Raw genomic sequence first — 18,447 nt, 5'->3', positions numbered from 1 at the left:
ATGACAGCCGAAAAGACTATTCCCATTATAAATGGAAAACCCGAGGACGCCCTGGACCCGGAGGCTTCCAGCGTGGTGCCCAGCAAAGACAAGAAGGAGGTGAACGAGAGGGGTCACTGGAATAACAAGATCGAGTTTGTTCTGTCTGTTGCCGGGGAGATCATCGGACTTGGCAACGTGTGGAGGTTTCCTTACCTGTGCTATAAAAATGGAGGAGGTAAGATTCATGCTGTTTGACACGGCGTACCGTTCTGTGGTATTCTTACACCTACAGTATATTGAACATTTTTAGTGGCTATCACAACCATCTACTGCAGCAGCAGCAACAACAAACTCAACGACAACAACAACAAGAACCACAACAACAACAGAGCCTCATCTATCTCTCCTTGTATGCTACTTTAAATAATGCTACACACTTTTCTACCTGTAGTAGGCCTACTGTAGGTAAAAGTCTAAACTGCTCCTAGCCCAACTCATAGGCCTACTATAGCACTGTAGCACTAGCATAATGTTTACTTCTTCTTCTTTAGTTCCTCTGTGACTGCGGAATCAGTAATTCATTAAAAGCCAGGATATTCAACTCTAGTGAACAACCGATTCCTGCTGAAAGTCTGCAAAGACACTGAGAGGGAATCTGATTTGATAGTGAGGAATCAATCGTCGTCTCGTCCCCTTTCACAGGTGCTTTCTTCGTGCCGTATGTCATCTTCTTCATATGCTGCGGCATCCCGGTCTTCTTCCTGGAGACGGCGTTGGGCCAGTTCACCAGCGAGGGCGGCATCACATGCTGGAGGAAAGTCTGTCCACTTTTTGAGGGTAATGCACGTGGTCACACCTTCATCTCCACCTTCAAATGACCTCTCGGGAAGTTGAAATGATACTGAACCGTGATTTTTAGCTCGACCTGTGTTGTCCAGACATCAGTCCAATCTCACGAGACTGTCCCTTCCTCAGGTATCGGATACGCGACTCAAGTCATAGCAGCACATCTGAATGTGTATTATGTGGTCATATTGGCCTGGGCTATCTTCTACCTTTTCAACTGTTTCACTACCGAGCTACCCTGGGCTGCATGTGGCCATGAGTGGAACACAGGTGAGAGAGCTTTCTCAAGTTCAGCAACATGTATAGGGATTTCATAGACTCAGGTGTATACATACAGTAACTACTGTATAGAGTTCATTAAGAGTATGACTCATGCCTAACTAAAATAGCTATGCTGTATATTGATAGCTGAGCACACTTACATGTCCCTGTACCGTAAATAATGGAGCAAAATATGACTTTTATTCATTATACTTATTTGAATATATTTATCTTTATTTGCGTAGAGAATTGTGTTGATTTCCGTGGAGCGAATAGCACCAACTTCACCAACCCCAACGCGACGTCGCCGGTGATTGAGTTCTGGGAGTAAGTGCATACAGTATTTGTTATAGTGTGGCTGAACTCTGCATGTCCCTCTGTTTGTGGATAAAAAAACTCAGTAAATACACAGCAACATTTTAATTGGATTAGAATTGAATGATAAAATTGTCCCCTAATGAATAGTGCTTTGCCCTAGCCTAACCCTGCGAATTGACATGCTGTAACCTTAACTAGGGTTGTGTAATAAAATCGATACAGCAATACATCGCAATATTTTTTTCCCCCCCGTGATACTGTAGAGATTTTCTGCTAAAAAAACTTTTTTTTTTTAGCTCAAGGAAAAAATACAGAACAATATGAAAGGATGGAATTCAATCATCGCTACATTAATCATGTTTTAAATGGATTTAAAATGTCCTCACATTCCCTCCGGATTACCTCCAGGGAGTGGGCGCGGGGGGGCGGAGCTGTATTTTCAGCTGTATTTTTACATTTTCAGTCAACTATGTTGAGTATCGCAATATGCATCGTATCATATCGTAACACAATGTATTGTGATAAAGTCCAATCATATCATGACCCATGTATCATGGTACGTACTGTATCGGGAGGGTCTTGCCAACACCCAGCCCCTAACCTCAACCCTGACAATTTGTCATCCTTTTTCATTTGTCTGTTTACAAGCTGCAAAGGGGCAGTTGCACAGCTAGAGATGCTGTGGACACAAATTTGGCCTTGTGAGCGTGTGATGCTGTGCACTTCCTGTACAACTGCCAGAGGCGGGCATAAGGGAAATGACCACTAGAGCACCACCATGATGCTGGCAACAATTACTGACCAGTATGAACAAGGCCAAATGCTTATACTGTATATTCCTCAAGCTGAAACATAAGACAGGTTTAGTTCTATTTATATGTAGTCAGTAATAGCCTATTAATACTATATCCAGTTACTGATCACACTGATGTTTTGATCACATCTAACAGCACACAGTTTTGCAGGTGCAGAGTATTGCTAAACAGTTTTCGGAAGTGAATGTCCTGTATTCAGCGCACATTAATGCATGTGAGGTGTTTCAGAAAAAGAGCATGGATGACAGTGGTACTTGTTATTCTGGGAGGATGTGTGGTTCTGGCCTGGGATCAGTGGTTACCAGGCAGGGCCCCCAGCAGCAGTGGCCTGGCTAGAAGCGGTCCCGCGCCCTCTGTCCATTAATGAAAGGAATAGCCTGGCCCAGACTACGGGAACACAACCAAGCACATGTCAGAAATGATCAATGGAGTATGAAGTGTCGGGGTCAACTTTGTGGCAAGTTGTTCTGGGCTCTCCCCTCGTAGCGTGCTGTTGCCTGGTCATGTTTCAGTGAAACCTGAAAAGTAATTGAAATATTATGTTCTAGCTTCACCGTGTGTATATTTTGTGATCGTCAGTAAGCAAACTGTCTTTTGACATGATGTGTTTTCCCCCGACAGACGTAGAGTTCTCAACATATCCAGTGGGATTGAGCACATAGGGAAGTTACGCTGGGAACTTGCCCTATGTCTGGCCTTGGCATGGTTCATATGCTACTTCTGCATATGGAAAGGCCCCAAGTCAACAGGAAAGGTAACACATTTTTCTTGGATATAGCCTTACATGGTATACCTTGAATATATATGGTATAAGATGTTCAGAACATAAAATCTATTCCTAAAATAGGAAAAAAAAGCTACAGGTATATTTTTGTCAAACACACACATGCTCTATACAGTCTGTGGCTCTCGAATATAATACAGTGATCTCTGTGTGCGATGAATCTGATCTCACAAGTTACGTTGTTGTGCGTGCGTGCGTGTGTGTGTGTAGGAAGACAGCGCACAATGGTATCGGACAAAACGTAACACTGGCAATGTTGCGGTCTAAAATACTTCTCGCGTTCAAAACAACTCCTTAAAGAAAGCTCTGTGTATTCTTCCTGTGTTTCCGAATTAAAAAAGGGGCCTCTGGTTTTCCTCTACCTCTCTGCCTCTTTACCCAGAATACTTTTCATTATAATGGCCCCGGAGCCGCTGCCAACAGCCAGACTTCTATCGCTAGCCTCCTCTCTGGACGCTTCTCACTTAGCGGTCTTTAAGAAAGTCTTAAAGATTCAATGAGCCAGAATGAGCAGGGAGAGAAAGGGAGAGAGATGTGTGAGGAAAAATTAATGGGCTCACATTGTACAGAACCGGAAAAAAGGAGTAAGCAGAGATGCCTATATCTCCTGAAGTAGGCTTTTGTTAGGACACGAAGTAACGAGGAAGAATACTCCTTCATGGCCAAGGCTTTAGCAGTCAGTCCAAGATTGATTTCTGCATTCACTGGAGGAAAGTGGAGCGATCATGAGGAGCATGCAGAGTTCCCTCGCCATCCCTCCCCTCTACCCCGCTAGGGGGAATTACTGCTGCTAGCGAGGTGCTTTCTTCTCTGTCTCACCCCTATACAGAACCCAGAGCATTCAGGTCATTTGCTAAGCTGTTTGCTTTTGTGGGCCTGTTTGTGAAGGATTCTCACATAAAACCCACTGCTAGATTTATGGCGGGGGGAGTTTGATCAGTAAACTCGGGATGGCTTAAACGCCACCCCCGTGGTGAGTTGGACGGGGTCTGGGAGTATCAGAGGCTCATGGGGTGATTAAATATGGGCTTTTTCATTTCCTTAACCGCGTGCACGCTACTGAGAGGGGAGCGGTGGTCTTGGCACACTGGGGTGTGAGAGGGATAGCCATGGTTTCGGATGTGTAGTCGTTTTATTAGACTAATTTGATCGTGCAGAATACAAGCCTTCCCGCTCTCACTCGCTAGGCCACTCTAGGATTAAATCAGTTTAGTTTTGGGGTGATTCAGTCTTACCAATTTGTCTTGTCTGTGTTGCCTTGGTAATGTCTTTTTTGGCCATAATGTTTTCTAATTGTTCCTTAACTGAGTTGGTAGTTAAATTTTTTTTAACAGTGGGAAAAAACGAATAATGAATATGAATATGAATAATATGTATAATGATATCCATCTTTAACCAGATTCTTAAGTCACTTTTAGCGGGTCTGTAACTGTCTGCTGCTGCGTTCTAATTAAAATGAAGTGGACGGTGGTGCTTTAATTAACAGGCCCCATCTTTGAAGTCCCAGAGTGGACACTAAAGATTTTGTCCCACAACAAAACCGGCCTCCTTTTACGTCCATTCATGGAGACGCTGTTTGAGGTGCCGTCTAATTAACAGGGTCACCTGAGAGGATCTCCGAGATTGGGAGGTGGTGGGCAGCACATTTTCCCACACTGCCAACATCACTCAGCTGGGCCCCTCCCTCTTGGGTTGTGGGGGGGGGGGGGGGACTGGCCAGAGGGGCTTTTCAATCCAGACCCTGTCTTGTCCTCAATTGGTCTTCACTCGATGCCAAGGCAACAGGGATGCTACTGCCCCAGAGAGACGTCGTTCTCGGGATTGAAAGAACCTCGAAATGTTAATTTCTGTAGACAGAGAATAGCTCGATCGAAACGTTTTGGCGCTAATAAAACCAGCTAGCTACAGTGGGGCTAGCTAAGCTGCTGTGTGAGGCAGGCAGCTCTGCTGTATTTGAGGAGCAGGCTCTGACTCTGTACTCTACTTGATGGTCCATGACACCCAGCAGAAAGTGAAATATCTCTCCCATCTCCCAGAGGATGCTGGTCCTGCTGGCCTGTGGGGGGCTGGTCCGGGTCGAGACAGCCAACATCATGTTGACAGTTTCACAACAGCCTCTCGGCTCTATTTTCGTCCCCCTCGCTCTGTGCAGTGTTGGAATGGAGACAGGGTTGTGTTCTGCTGAGTGCTCTCTCTCTCGCCAAACCTCTGGCTCACAGCTCACAGCCTCTTCCTTCCCCCAGAGAATCGCTCTTTCAATCTGCCCTCAATTAGGCTTTTCAGAGCTGAAACCTGCCCGCTTGGCACAGTGTCAAGACTTCGAGCATTTCTTTAACCCCTGAGCTGCTTCTCCAGCGTTACACCACAAACCGAAACGAATCCAGCCGTCACAACCTATTTTTCTTTCAAGACACATACCGAAACACATACCTGAAATAATCTCTTACAACTCTACTTAACTGTAGATAACATAACGTTAGCATAACACAGCCCAATCTTTGATCTTAGCTTGCTAACAGCTAGCATGGCTATCATGTTAAGCAGTAGCATTGCTAACAATAGCAGTAAGGCTATCGTAGGTTAGGTTAGCTGCAGTAGCCTGCAACATAACTATTGATCCCTTTAAAGCTCAATGAGATAACGTTTTATAGTTCAATATCCACCTTTAGGCAAGGCAAGGCAAGGCAAGGCAAGTTTATTTATATAGCACATTTCAGCCACAGGGCAATTCAAGGTGCTTTACATGAGACATTAAAAGCATTAAAACAAAAAGCAAGACATTAAAGACATTTAAAACAAAAGGCAGGACAAATTAAAAGCATTAAAACAAAAATCAAGTCATTATAGACATTTAAACAAAAAGCAGGACAAATAGAATACAGGAATAAAAGTAATTTACTTGCTACTTATTTGCTACTTACTTGCTATTAGTTTATTAATTGGCCTTAGCAAGACCCCAAATCATTTTCGTGACATGAGACTGCATGAGCCTGGAATTTATTATTTTACAATTATGGTGTACTGGCTGTACGGGAAATCTTGTGGTGGAAATGGAAGTGACGCATTTTGCGTGTCACAATATCAGGAAGACAACAAACGATTCGCCCGCGAAATGAAATCTACATGCACATAAAAGAAAGAAGACTGGTATTTACCTGCATTTAAGCCATCCTTCCAGAAAGTCCTTTGAAATAGTTACAAACTTCTAATCCAGTCTGCTCCACGTGCATTTGTTATCATATTTTTCCCCATTATTACAGCGAGTGAGTGGGGGATTGTAGGAAGTGTGGTTCTTAAAACGCAGTGCCGATTTTATCATGACCAGAGGGGCCGCCAAAATGCCGAGTTATCTCATGTAGCTTTAACTCTAAATAACCCTTTTAGATACTCAGTTATACAATGTGTACAAACCTGATAGAACGTCCAGATAAATCAACTGAATCGGGTTTGTTGTCTTCTTCTGTAGATTACCTTAACATGCTACTGTTTTTAGCTTAAGTAAATAGAGTAAGGCCTATATTGAAAATTGCATCATGGCTATCTGACTGAGAGTGAAATTAAAAGTATTTTTGGTTCATTATGAGACTGTGGCACATAAAGGTCATTACGTTACGTAGCTAGCTAGAGATATTGGCCCCCAAATAATTTTACAACTTGTTTCATTTATTCTCGTGAATATGTACATCAATATGTACATCACCAACACCGCACAGGAAGCCTAAGATACAAATGCTTACTGTCCTGCACTACACTTCCACAGCGCCCTCTGGATGCTAGGCGGTGTACTAAGGTCCAATGGCGTTTTGTTGCAGCTTGGCAAATATCCTGCAAGAGGTGTGTGATCCAAGATGACGGAAGAGACGGGTTTTATTAATTTTATTCATTAATTCATGAATAAAGTAATAACTGCCGCAGGGCAAAATATTACAACACTCAACGCTGTACTGCCTTGGGTCCTGACCAACACAACCTGCAGAATGTCAATGTCGCCTGGTGCTCAACATAATCGTGCCACAGACAGACACCGACCGACCGAGCGTTTTCTCATTTAAGGGAGTCTGTTGATCCAGGTGTCTTGAATGAGCATGCTAATTTGTAACACTTTGAGAATCTGTATATCAACCTGAAGACCCGGACCCAAACTGGCGTGTGACCAAAGTTGTCAGTAAAACCGTGATGCAGATCCAGTGATTTTCTCTCCCTGTGTGCAGGTGGTGTACGTGACCGCCACCTTCCCCTACGCCATGCTGCTCATCCTGCTGATCCGAGGCGTGACGCTGCCGGGGGCCTACGACGGGATCAAGTTCTACCTCTACCCTGACATCTCCCGCCTCTCTGACCCTCAGGTAGGCCTTCCTGCCGCCCTAGCGTCCCGCGGCGCAGAGCTGCTGACCGACCTCCGAGGGTTGAGCCAGTCAGCTCAGGTCTACAATACCAGTCAGTGGTCTACAATACCAGTTGGTTCAGTCTACAATACCAGTCAGTGGTCTACAATACCAGTTGGTTCAGTCTACAATACCAGTTGGTTCAGTCTACAATACCAGTTGGTTCAGTCTACAATACCAGTTGGTTCAGTCTACAGTACAAGTCAGCTCAGGTCTACAGTACCAGTCAGTTCAGTCTACAATACCAGTCAGTTCAGGTCTACAGTACCTGTCAGCTCAGGTCTACAATACCAGTTGGTTCAGTCTACAATACCAGTCAGCTCAGGTCTACAGTGCCAGTGAGCCTGCTTGTGTCCTGTAATATAATGTTGTGTGTTGTGTTGTGTTGTGTTGTGTTGTGTTGTGTTGTGTTGTGTGTGTTGTGTTGTGTGTTTTGTGTTGTGTTGTGTTGTGTGTGTTGTGTTGTGTTGTGTGTGTTGTGTTGTGTTGTGTGTTTTGTGTTGTGTTGTGTTGTGTTGTGTTGTGTTGTGTGTGTTGTGTTGTGTGTTTTGTGTTGTGTTGTGTTGTGTGTGTTGTGTTGTGTGTGTTGTGTTGTGTTGTGTGTGTTGTGTTGTGTTGTGTTGTGTTGTGTTGTGTTGTGTTGTGTTGTGTGTGTTGTGTGTGTTGTGTTGTGTGTGTTGTGTTGTGTTGTGTTGTGTTGTGTTGTGTTGTGTGTGTTGTGTTGTGTTGTGTTGTGTTGTGTTGTGTTGTGTTGTGTTGTGTTGTGTGCCTCACTCAGTCCACCTCAGTCTGGCCGGGTTATCAGGACGGTCAGTGTTGGCTGACGGAAGGAGCAGATGATGGCGTTGAGCTGAGTGCAGGTGCTGCTGAGGATGAGGCAGGGAAGAGGCGGATTGAAGTAGGGATGATGCAGGGATGATGCAGGGACAAGGCAGGGATGATGCAGGGACGAGGCAGGGATGATTCAGGGATGATGCAGGGACGAGGCAGGGATGATGCAGGGACGAGGCAGGGATGATTCAGGGATGATGCAGGGACGAGGCAGGGATGATGCAGGGACGAGGCAGGGATGATGCAGGGATGAAGAAGGGATGATGCAGGGAGGAGGCAGGGATGAAGCAGGGACGAGGCAGGGATGATTCAGGGATGATGCTGGGATGAAGCAGGGATGATGCAGGGATGATGCAGGGATGATGCAGGGATGATGCAGGGATGATGCAGGGAGGAGGCAGGGATGATGCAGGGAGGAGGCAGGGATGATGCAGGGAGGAGGCAGGGATGAAGCAGGGATGATGCAGGGATGATGCAGGGACGAGGCAGGGATGATGCAGGGAGGAGGCAGGGATGATGCAGGGATGAAGAAGGGATGATGCTGGGATGAGGCAGGGACGATGCAGGGAGGAGGCAGGGACGATGTACGGATGAGGCAGAGACGATGCAGGGATGAAATCAGACGGTGAGTCAGAGTGTCTGGCTGCAGCAGCGGAAGGAAGTCTGGAGGAAACAGAATGCTTGACCTGAGGTCGCTAGGCAACAGTGATGGGCTAACGCCGCCAGGAGGGTCGAGCATCTCACAGACGAGGGAGGGATGACGTCACGTTCAGTGTAATGGTCATGTGACTGAAATGTCACGAAAACCTGTCATTTTTTAATAAATTCTGCTGACGTGAATTATCTCCATGATGAGACAAAATGTGCTGTATAATGTCATAATTACTGTAAGTACGGTAAAACATTGACAATCATGTGGAACACTGACAATGTTTAGTTATTTGACTAGAAATATGCCTCTTGAAACATCGATGTTTCACTTGTTGCAGATTGATCAATGTTTCTCAGTAAGACAGGAGAAGGAGAGGGATTTGAGAAGGAGCGAGGTTACAGAAGGAGCCGTTTACAGAAAAGCCTAAAAGGGTGTGAGAGAAGGATGGAGAGAAAGAGAGAGAGAACTAGAGAAGGAGAAAAAGTGAGAGATAAAGAGCTGCTGTTTGGCAGAGGACATTCCTCTGACACTAATGCTTAATTAGCCTGCGGAGGGACAATCAGGGGTTTGTTCTCCAGTCCGTGTGGCTGTGTGTGACCCCCCCCCCCCCCCCCCATCAGCTACCATCACCTCCTCCCTCTCCCCCCTCCCTACACTCCCTCTCCCACCATACCTCCCCTCTCCCACCCTCTCCTCCTCCCTCTCCCCCCTCCTCCTCCCTCTCCCTCCTTCTCTTCCTCTCTCTCCCGCCCTCTCCTCCTCCCTCCCTCCATCCCTACTCTCCCTCTCCCACCATACCTCCCCTCTCCCGCCCTCTCCTCCTCCCTCTCCCCCCCTCTCCTCCTCCCTCTCCCTCCCTCTCCTCCTCTCTCTCCCGCCCTCTCCTCCTCTCTCTCCCTCCCTCTCCTCCTCCCTCTCCCGCCCTTACCTCCCCTCTCCCACCCTCTCCTCCTCCCTCTCACCCCCTCTCCTCCTCCCTCTCCCTCCCTCTCTTTTTTTAAATTAAAAGAAAGCTATGTGAAAAAAAATCCTTTGCGCTTACATTGTATGCTACACTAGGCCTAAGCCTAAACAACATTTAAACATTTAAATGAACCAAATTCCTATCCCATCTCGATTAGGCTATTTCACTTTCTTCTGTTTGATAAAGTGGGACTTGAGGAAGCAAAGAGCATTGATGGAGCGGTCGCTCAGCCGGTTTCTAAGCTTAGTGACGAACTGTCCGCACACTGAGACGGCTTCTACAGACGTTGGCTGAATCAATCAATCAATCAATCAACCAAAGCTTTATTTGTATAGCGCATTTCATACCCAGATGCAACACAATGCACTTTAAAGAGAACAAGGGAGGTGGGCATACGACCCACTCTCTACATATTCCAGAGGGTTAGGGTTAGTGCCAAGAGCTGCGTAGAGCAGCTGCAGATTTTTGGGGCACACTTGTGTTGCCTTGAAGAGCGCATATTCCTTTGACAGGATACAGGATATTCTGCCGCCATGTCATTCCCACACTTCTCCTTTGGCTCGGGACTTTTCATGCACGCATCGATCGCTTGCTGCAGTTCAGCCTGCAGGCTCAGGGTGGTTTGACTCTGTTCCGGTTGATTCCGTTCCCTGATCTGGTGGTGGTTCGACTTGGGAAGGCTCCTCAGTGGTGATCCACCTGAAACACTACTCCCCCCCTCTCCTCCTCCCTCTACCTCCCTACCCTCCCTCTCCCCCCTCTCCTCCTCCCTCCCTACCCTCCCTCTCCCCCCTCTCCTCCTCCCTCTACCTCCCTCCCTACCCTCCCTCTCCCCCCTCTCCTCCTCCCTCTACCTCCCTCCCTACCCTCCCTCTCCCCCCTCTCCTCCTCCCTCTACCTCCCTCCGTACCCTCCCTCTCCCCCCCTCTCCCACCCTCTCCTCCTCCATCTCTACCTCCCTCTCCTCCTCCATCTCTCCCTCCCTCTCCTCCTCCCTCTCCCGCCCTCTCCTCCTCCATCTCTCCCTCCCTCTCCTCCTCCCTCTCCCACCCTCTGCTCCTCCCTCTCCCTGACTCCATACCCTCCCTCTCCCACCATACCTCCCCTCTCCCACCCCCTCCTCCTCCCTACCCTCCCTCTCCTCCTCACTTATCCTATATATTCTATCTCTCCTCCTCATACCTTTCCTACCTCCTTTTCCTAGCCCTTCTCTCCCCTCAGTCACTCTAGGTCATATAGATACTGTAAATACTGTATGACTAGTAACCTTGGCAGGTTGGCCTAGGCAGCACTTCCAACTACACAGCAGCCTGGTCGGAAAACTAGGAAGGACAAATGGGAGACCTATCTAGGAGACCTATTTCCCACTGTGTGTGTGTGTGTGTGTGTGTATGTGTGTGCGTGCGTGCATGCGTGCGTGCATGTGTGCATGCATGCATGTGTGCGTGTCTGTGTGTGTGTGTGTGTGTGTGTGTGTGTCTGTGTCTGTGTGTGTGCGTGCGTGTGTTGAGGGACAACGTTAGATCAAATAATGTGCTCTGATATATAAAAAGAGTCAGCCCACTATGCATGTAAGGTTCCCTCCTGCAGTCCCAACATGACCAAACACAGGCCATCCCAATCAGACACAACATCAACAAGCGATTCTCCGGACCTAGGTTTCCTCCAGGCCGGGAGAAAGCACCAACAGCAGTCATGTGGGAAATGAAAAGAACATTAATGAACATCGCCATAGAAAGGATGTTCTTGGAGAGGGAGATGGGTCTGGGTTTGTGAGGTCAGCGGAGTTACCCTGGCAACTCTCTGGGGGGAGCGAAAACTGTGAGTTGTCAATTGTTTCCCCAGTAAATGAGATTAGTGGCTCAATGGTTATGTGAGAGCGTTTCAAAGAGGTGCGTTGCGTTAAGGGTGGGTTCTGTGGTGCCCGCTCACTGGGCCGGGCTTAAAACTTGGTCACAACGTTTCCTCGCTGAGACTAATCGTTGAAGCACATGCGTAGGTCTTCAGCACAGGACTGTAGACTGTCTGTCCCCAAAGTCATTAATAGCAGACTGTACTGCATGTTTACAGAATTACTTAAATATCAGTATACTTGTACAGTGTGGTCACTTTGCAATACAATCCATTTAGTGTTAATATGTTAATATAACCTCCTTATAACTCTAATTAGGTACTCATTAAAGCCAAGACTTTTCATATTGAAGGGTTACCCTGGAAACGGATTGTGTGGAATTGACTGAACTCGGGTTTTGTGTTCGGGGAGCTCTTGTACAGTAGCTCCTCTCAACACCAGACACACCGGGGCAGAGATCTAGAATATGAACACGCTACGGAGCACTTTGTGTCTACTTTTAGGGGTTGTATTCATGATTTATGCAGTTCATCTGTCACGTAGAGAGGGGCGCTTCTGACACTGAGCTGTTGCATAACTGCAGAATGAAGTTGGCTTTCATAACGGGTGCACTTTGCAGTCACGGTGCTTAGAGGGAGGAGAAGTAAGAGGGGCATGTAAAGGTATTTTATCGATCTACTGCATGGGTTCCCAAACTCCATCAATGTGGACCTCCCTTCTGAAAACAGTGACACACCCGCGCCCCCCCCCAACGCCCCAAATTTGTCCATTTTGCAAGGCAGCGTTAGCTAGCCCATAACGTTACACAGCTAAGTTAGCTCGGTGGCACCTGCTGCTAGTTAACGTTATGATGTTTTCGCACAATACATTCATGCCTGCGGGGGGGAGGCTCTCTCTGCACTATCCACAAATGTAGTATACGTCTCTCCCATTATTTATTTAGATCTTCTGGCCTTTAAAATCACGTTTCATTCATAAAAACCAGACATAAAAAAAAAAAAAAAGAAGAAGTTTTTCCTTCTTTTTTTTTTCTAACCATCCCCCCGCGCCTCCCCTGAATTTCTTTGGGGCCCCCCAGGGGAGGCCCGCCTCACAGTTTGGGAATGCCTGCTCTACTGTATTTACCTACTGCATTTAGATCTCCAGAGTTCTCAAAGTGAAAGCTCTGATTCTGAACCCAAGACGTCTCAAGTATTTCACACCCTTGAACTCTGAATTTTTGGTCTTAGATCTGGCGTGAACGTCTCGAGGTGTGTCTGAGCCGTGCATGCGTGTGCGCGTGTGTGTTTGATGTGTGTGTGTGTGTGTGTGCGTCTCGTCCCCCAGGTATGGGTGGACGCCGGAACTCAGATCTTCTTTTCCTATGCCATCTGTCTGGGCTGCCTGACGGCCCTGGGGAGCTACAACGCCTACGACAACAACTGCTACCGGTGAGTTCAGGACACGCCCACCCGCGGTTCTGAAACCGTGCCTGGGTCCGGTCTAGTGGCGGTAGGTTCGGTCTAGTGGCGGTACCGCTAAGGTGCTAAGTTGTCCCGAGTTCATGCTGCATCAACCCCATTGGTTGGATTTGAATCCCTCTGTACCTTAATCTCAGTCAGCACTCCTTCTCTCTCTGCTATATATGAATAAGAAACAACTACACAACATCTCCCGGATTAGAATAAAGCAGCCTGGTGTGAAACCGGGGAGGGAGAAATGGAGGATCTTGGGTAACAGCTGCTGTGTGTTTCTCCGCCCTCTCAGGGACTGCCTCATGCTGTGCTGTCTGAACAGCGGGACCAGCTTCGTGGCCGGCTTCGCCATCTTCTCCGTGCTGGGATTCATGGCGTTAGAACAGGGAGTGCCCATCGAAGCGGTGGCAGAATCCGGTGAGAATCGACCGCCCGTATGCCCCGTCGGGATGGACAATGTGATGGGAATGGGTGTTACGTAACGCCCCCCCCCCCCCCCCCGTGGAAGCCCTGAGGCCACTATGGCTGTATGACTACGGCTGTATGACTTATTCACGTCGGACCTGGATTATTTAGCAGAGCCGAGTGTGACCGAGCTAGGCGTTTTTAAAGATTTTTGTTTTAGTGTCACACAGTCGGGACATGGAGTCTCATCTCAGCCAGCATGCCGCTCTTACGCACGCTGAGGAAAATTCTGTTTAGACGGGATGTTTATGAGTTGAAGCTGTCAGTTAAATATACAAAAACATGAATCAGACAAGGAGTAGAGATACAGTGTACCAGATTTAGCTACTAGTTAATTTCCATCTGTAGGTCAACATAAACACTAATGCTTTGTGTGTGTGTGTGTGTGTGTGTGTGTGTGTGTGTGTGTGTGTGTGTGTGTGTGTGTGTGTGTGTGTGTGTGTGTGTGTGTGTGTGTCCTGCAGGCCCAGGCCTTGCCTTCATAGCCTATCCTAAAGCTGTGACCATGATGCCTCTGTCACCTTTGTGGGCGTTTCTCTTCTTCATGATGCTCATCTTTCTGGGTCTGGACAGTCAGGTGAGAGGGGGCGGAGTTTGAGGCAGGGGCGGACATTGGGCACATTGGATCTTGACCCACTTTTCTTGATCTTTTGTATCTCTTTTGACCGACTGTAACTCAACACCGGCTGCCAAATAATATAGTGATTTAATGTGGTGTTACGTCCGTGCCGTGTGTGTAGTTCGTGTGTGTGGAGAGCCTGGTGACCGCCGTGGTGGACATGTACCCAGACACCTTCAGGAGAGGATACCGCCGCGAGCTGCTCATCCTGGGCATGTCGGTCGTCTCCTTCTTAATAGGACTCATCATGCTGACGGAGGTACGATGGGGATTCAGCATTCATCATCCGTCTTTCTGCTGCGTCTACGCCTTCGACAGGTCGTAGTGTACAAACTGAACACCTCTCGGGGAACGTCCGTAGTCGTCTTACCGTTTGAGCCTGAACATCATCGTCGCTCTGAAAAGCCGTGCCCCCCCCCCCCCGTCTGTGTCCGAACTTAGAAGTATGAATCGTCCCAAAAATGTCATTGTTTAAGAGCTACTGCTGCACTGGGAGTGAACGCTGGCGTGTGGAAGCTGCTCCCTCGTGAGCCTCGTGTGAGATCGGTCGCTTCCTTCTTTATACTGTACTTTCCTGGCTTTTTAATACTCCCTGAAAAAAGCATACTTTTCAACTGCAGTACAGCAGGCTACACTGACCCACGTGGTGCGACAAGTCCTACAGTATCGGAAAAGGTGTACAGTAGCTGCACCGCAGTATCTGAGCCGAATTTCACCCTACTAAAGGCTCTTTCTGGTGGGTTCCTCCAACTAAACGATCAGCCACGAATAAATCTCCCATTCTGCTGACTGTGGAATGATGTCACGGTACAAACGGTCCCCTGAGTCGTAGTGTCCATATTTGAGACTTACAGTGGTTCAGTGGCTCAGTGGCTCGCAACTAAGGCTGCTCATCCAATGGAATCTCTTCCACTCCCAGGAAGGTATGATAACCCAGCAGCCATTGCAGCCTGACACACTGATGTAGCTGAACCCTGATTTCCTAATTGTATTTCTCACCGGTGTTTAAACCTTTGGCAAACTGGGCAGAGTATTTTTTTTGAGGTGGGGGGGGGTGCCTCACAGTTCTTTGTGTTACTGTAGCAATGCTCTGTGTTATGGGAAGCGGTGGTGTGGCCCTAGAGATGACAGGGGTGACCCATTGTTGTCACGTTCAACTCGGCCATCTCTCTTGTCTTGCCAGGGTGGTATGTACGTGTTCCAACTGTTTGACTCGTACGCAGCCAGTGGGATGTGCTTGCTGTTCGTGGCGATCTTTGAGTCCATATGCATAGGCTGGATCTACGGTAAGAAGCCATTTTCTCTCAGCTGTTTGACTATGACGGGTCCTTTAAAGACATCTGCCTTACAGTGTGAGAGCTACACTCTCTAGATTAGTTGTGAGCAGTGGCACGTGGCGTACAGTAGCTTCCCGACTAGAATATTGGTTCTACTGTACATCTGTGCCACCTACTGGAGATGAGCCTCCAACACACATTCATCACATAAGCTGATAGAGTATATATACTTCTAATATACTGTGCTGTGTAGGTTGGCAGTTGGCTTTACAGTAGCTAACACAGGTAGGTGGTGACGATTAGCGCTATTGTATGGGACATTAATGCTTATTTGCCAATGTTTTAGATTTTCTATGGCTCACTTTAATGTTTGGACGTGTTGATGACTTCACATGTTTGATGACCTTGCATGTTCTGTTCCAGGAAGTGACAGGTTTTATCTGAATATCGAGGACATGATTGGGTACAAGCCTGTCTTCTTCATCAAGTGGTGCTGGATGATCCTGACCCCAGGCATCTGCGCTGTGAGTGGACCATAAATAACAACAACAACATCTAGTCTAGACAACTAAATTAGGTCGAAAGAAAGACTGACATGTGGGGAAATCAAACCGTTATGTAGTTGACGAGATGTACTTAGTACTTAGTAGTACTTAGTTGATGAAAGTACATTCTCCGCAGTCTAAGTCTGTGTATATAAACCTGCCTAACCCTGGATGGTTGTGTGTCCGTAGGCGATCTTCTTGTTCTTCCTGATCAAGTACAAGCCTCTGAAGTACAACAACGTGTACACCTACCCTGACTGGGGCTACGGCATCGGCTGGATGATGGCGATGTCCTCCATGGTCTGCATCCCACTGGGTATCATCATCCAGATGTGGAAGACGGAGGGCACCTTCTCAGAGGTACAACTTTACAGCCACTCTAACCCTTAACCCTAACTCGTCTTGTCTAGGCTAAATCGGCTTTTCTACTGCATTACAATTTGGCTATTCAACAGACACTTTTATCCAAAGCAGCTCACAATGTATTTGAGCTAATTGGGGTTAAAGGGGTAGTGTGCTATTTTGAACATTAAGCCATATTTGTGATCTGTCTACCATGAACCTGAAACATAGAGACCATAATTTCACTGATCGTTCCAGTGTTGAGCTAGCTGCAGTTTTATGCAGGCTCTCCCTGGGGCTACTATGGAAGTCAATGGGGCACCCGTAAATGCGCTGGAAAAACTACAATAAATGTGCTTTTCTAAGATGGGAAGCACAGGGTGTAATCTTACCAGTCTCGGTATGCTCTATGTATCACAATCCGAATATTTTTTGGTGTTTGGCTTGACTTGCACATAGTCCTCTGTGGGAACAGTGAAAACGAGCGCTAGGGGAATGCTTATGTCCAAGCCATGCCAAACATGTAAAAATATTCGAATTGCAATACATTTCACAGGAGAGCATACTGAGATAAGATTAGGTAAGATTACACCCGTATATTTCAGGTATACACACGTATGTTTCAGGTTCATGGTAGACAGACAGACCACAAATAGGGCTTAATGTCCAAAATAGCACATTATCCCTTTAAGTACCTCGCTCAAGGGTAAAATGGTAGGCAATGATTGTGGTGTGCTCTACAAATAGAGCCTAGCTATGTCCAGGAAGTTCGGTAAACTCAATGTGGCAGCATTGATTGCGTGCGTCAGACGGTAAGCCGGAGACGAGCCACAATCAAGACTTGAGGTGTGCTACATCAATCTCATATGGTGGCTACTTCACACACACAAACACGCACAAACACACACACACACATACGCACACGCTGATTCATATATGTTATGCTGCTGTGCTTTTAATGGATATTGCTTTGGCCCAGCGCCCCCCCATGCTCCTCCTGCACTTTTCGTACTGTGTTGCTGCCGTAGCGCTAGCTGTACTGACCGTTTCTGTCTGCCAGGGGGGGTTGTGACCTATAGGCTCCTTGCCTTTTATTGTTGTTCTGTAAAATAGGCCCCACCCCCTTTGAGCAGAGCACTGCCCAGACTAAAATGTACCCATTTTCATTTGATTCCGAATGAATTTGCGATTATTACCGACTGAACTAAGGCTGACCACGCAACCCCCCTGTCTCTATCGGTACAGAGGCTCAAAAAGCTGACCACGCCCAGCCCGGACCTGAAGATGAGAGGGAAGCTGGGAGGGGTCATAAGTCCCTACGCCATCAACGACGCCAAACTGAAGGGCGATGGGAAGCTCTCGACCATCACGGAAAAGGAGACGCATTTTTAATCGGCCACCGAGCAGCGAGCCTCACAAGACAAACGACTCAGAGTGTTTTTTGTAAAAAAAAAAAAGAAATGCTATCACATGATTGTAGTCTTGCTTCTGTTTGCACAGACTTTGATAACACATTCATTTTTACGTTAACCTCGCGACTATAACCGTTTAACCATTAATATTTAAAAGCTTATAATGACGGACGAAGAAGTGCTGGTATCATGTCAATACTCGTTATACTAGTGTTTACTGTACTGTACCCTTAAAAGCAATGCCAATGTATGATGTGCTGTAAAATCATTGCTACTGTACTTGTATTGGCAACATGCAGTAAAGGCTGCTGTAGGTACTAGGTACGCACTGTATGTCTATCTAATCTCTAGCGGTTTGGGGACCATTCTTAATAGTAATGTGCACCTCTTGTTGTAAGCAGTCATGAGGGCAGTATGTTCCAGGCCTGGTCATAGGCTCAGCGCTCCTACAAATAGCTTTGACTCTCGCAGGGCGAACTTCAAGGCTCCACTTTCCTCTCCTCACTGTCCCCCTATAAGACATGGATCTTGGTCATTTCACAGCGATTAGACTGAGTTTAATCCAAAGTGACAGACGTGGTTCACGCCATCTTTTTATTTCCTGCTTCGGCTGTGAGTGGAGAAGGACGACCCGAGCGTGCGT

At 47.1% G+C, this 18,447-nt stretch overlaps 1 protein-coding gene across 1 annotated transcript; it reads left to right on the top strand.

Annotated features, from left to right (window-relative positions):
- Positions 1-17,784, top strand: slc6a11b (solute carrier family 6 member 11b; the record flags this gene model as incomplete). The annotated part of the gene is made up of 14 exons (XM_084460784.1): positions 1-217; positions 685-819; positions 958-1,098; positions 1,335-1,416; positions 2,844-2,976; positions 7,218-7,352; positions 13,017-13,120; positions 13,437-13,561; positions 14,074-14,186; positions 14,350-14,487; positions 15,412-15,514; positions 15,929-16,029; positions 16,240-16,410; positions 17,638-17,784. 14 exons carry the CDS (start codon positions 1-3, stop codon positions 17,782-17,784), a joined length of 1,845 nt encoding a protein of 614 aa, XP_084316910.1.
- Between the last annotated feature and the right edge of the window lie 663 nt (positions 17,785-18,447).

The sequence above is a fragment of the Borostomias antarcticus genome, assembly GCF_949987555.1.
Source record: "Borostomias antarcticus genome assembly, chromosome: 33".
NCBI lineage: Eukaryota > Metazoa > Chordata > Actinopteri > Stomiiformes > Stomiidae > Borostomias > Borostomias antarcticus.
The sequence above is the reverse complement of the archived record's forward strand: the minus strand, read 5'-3'. Positions and strand labels throughout refer to the sequence as shown.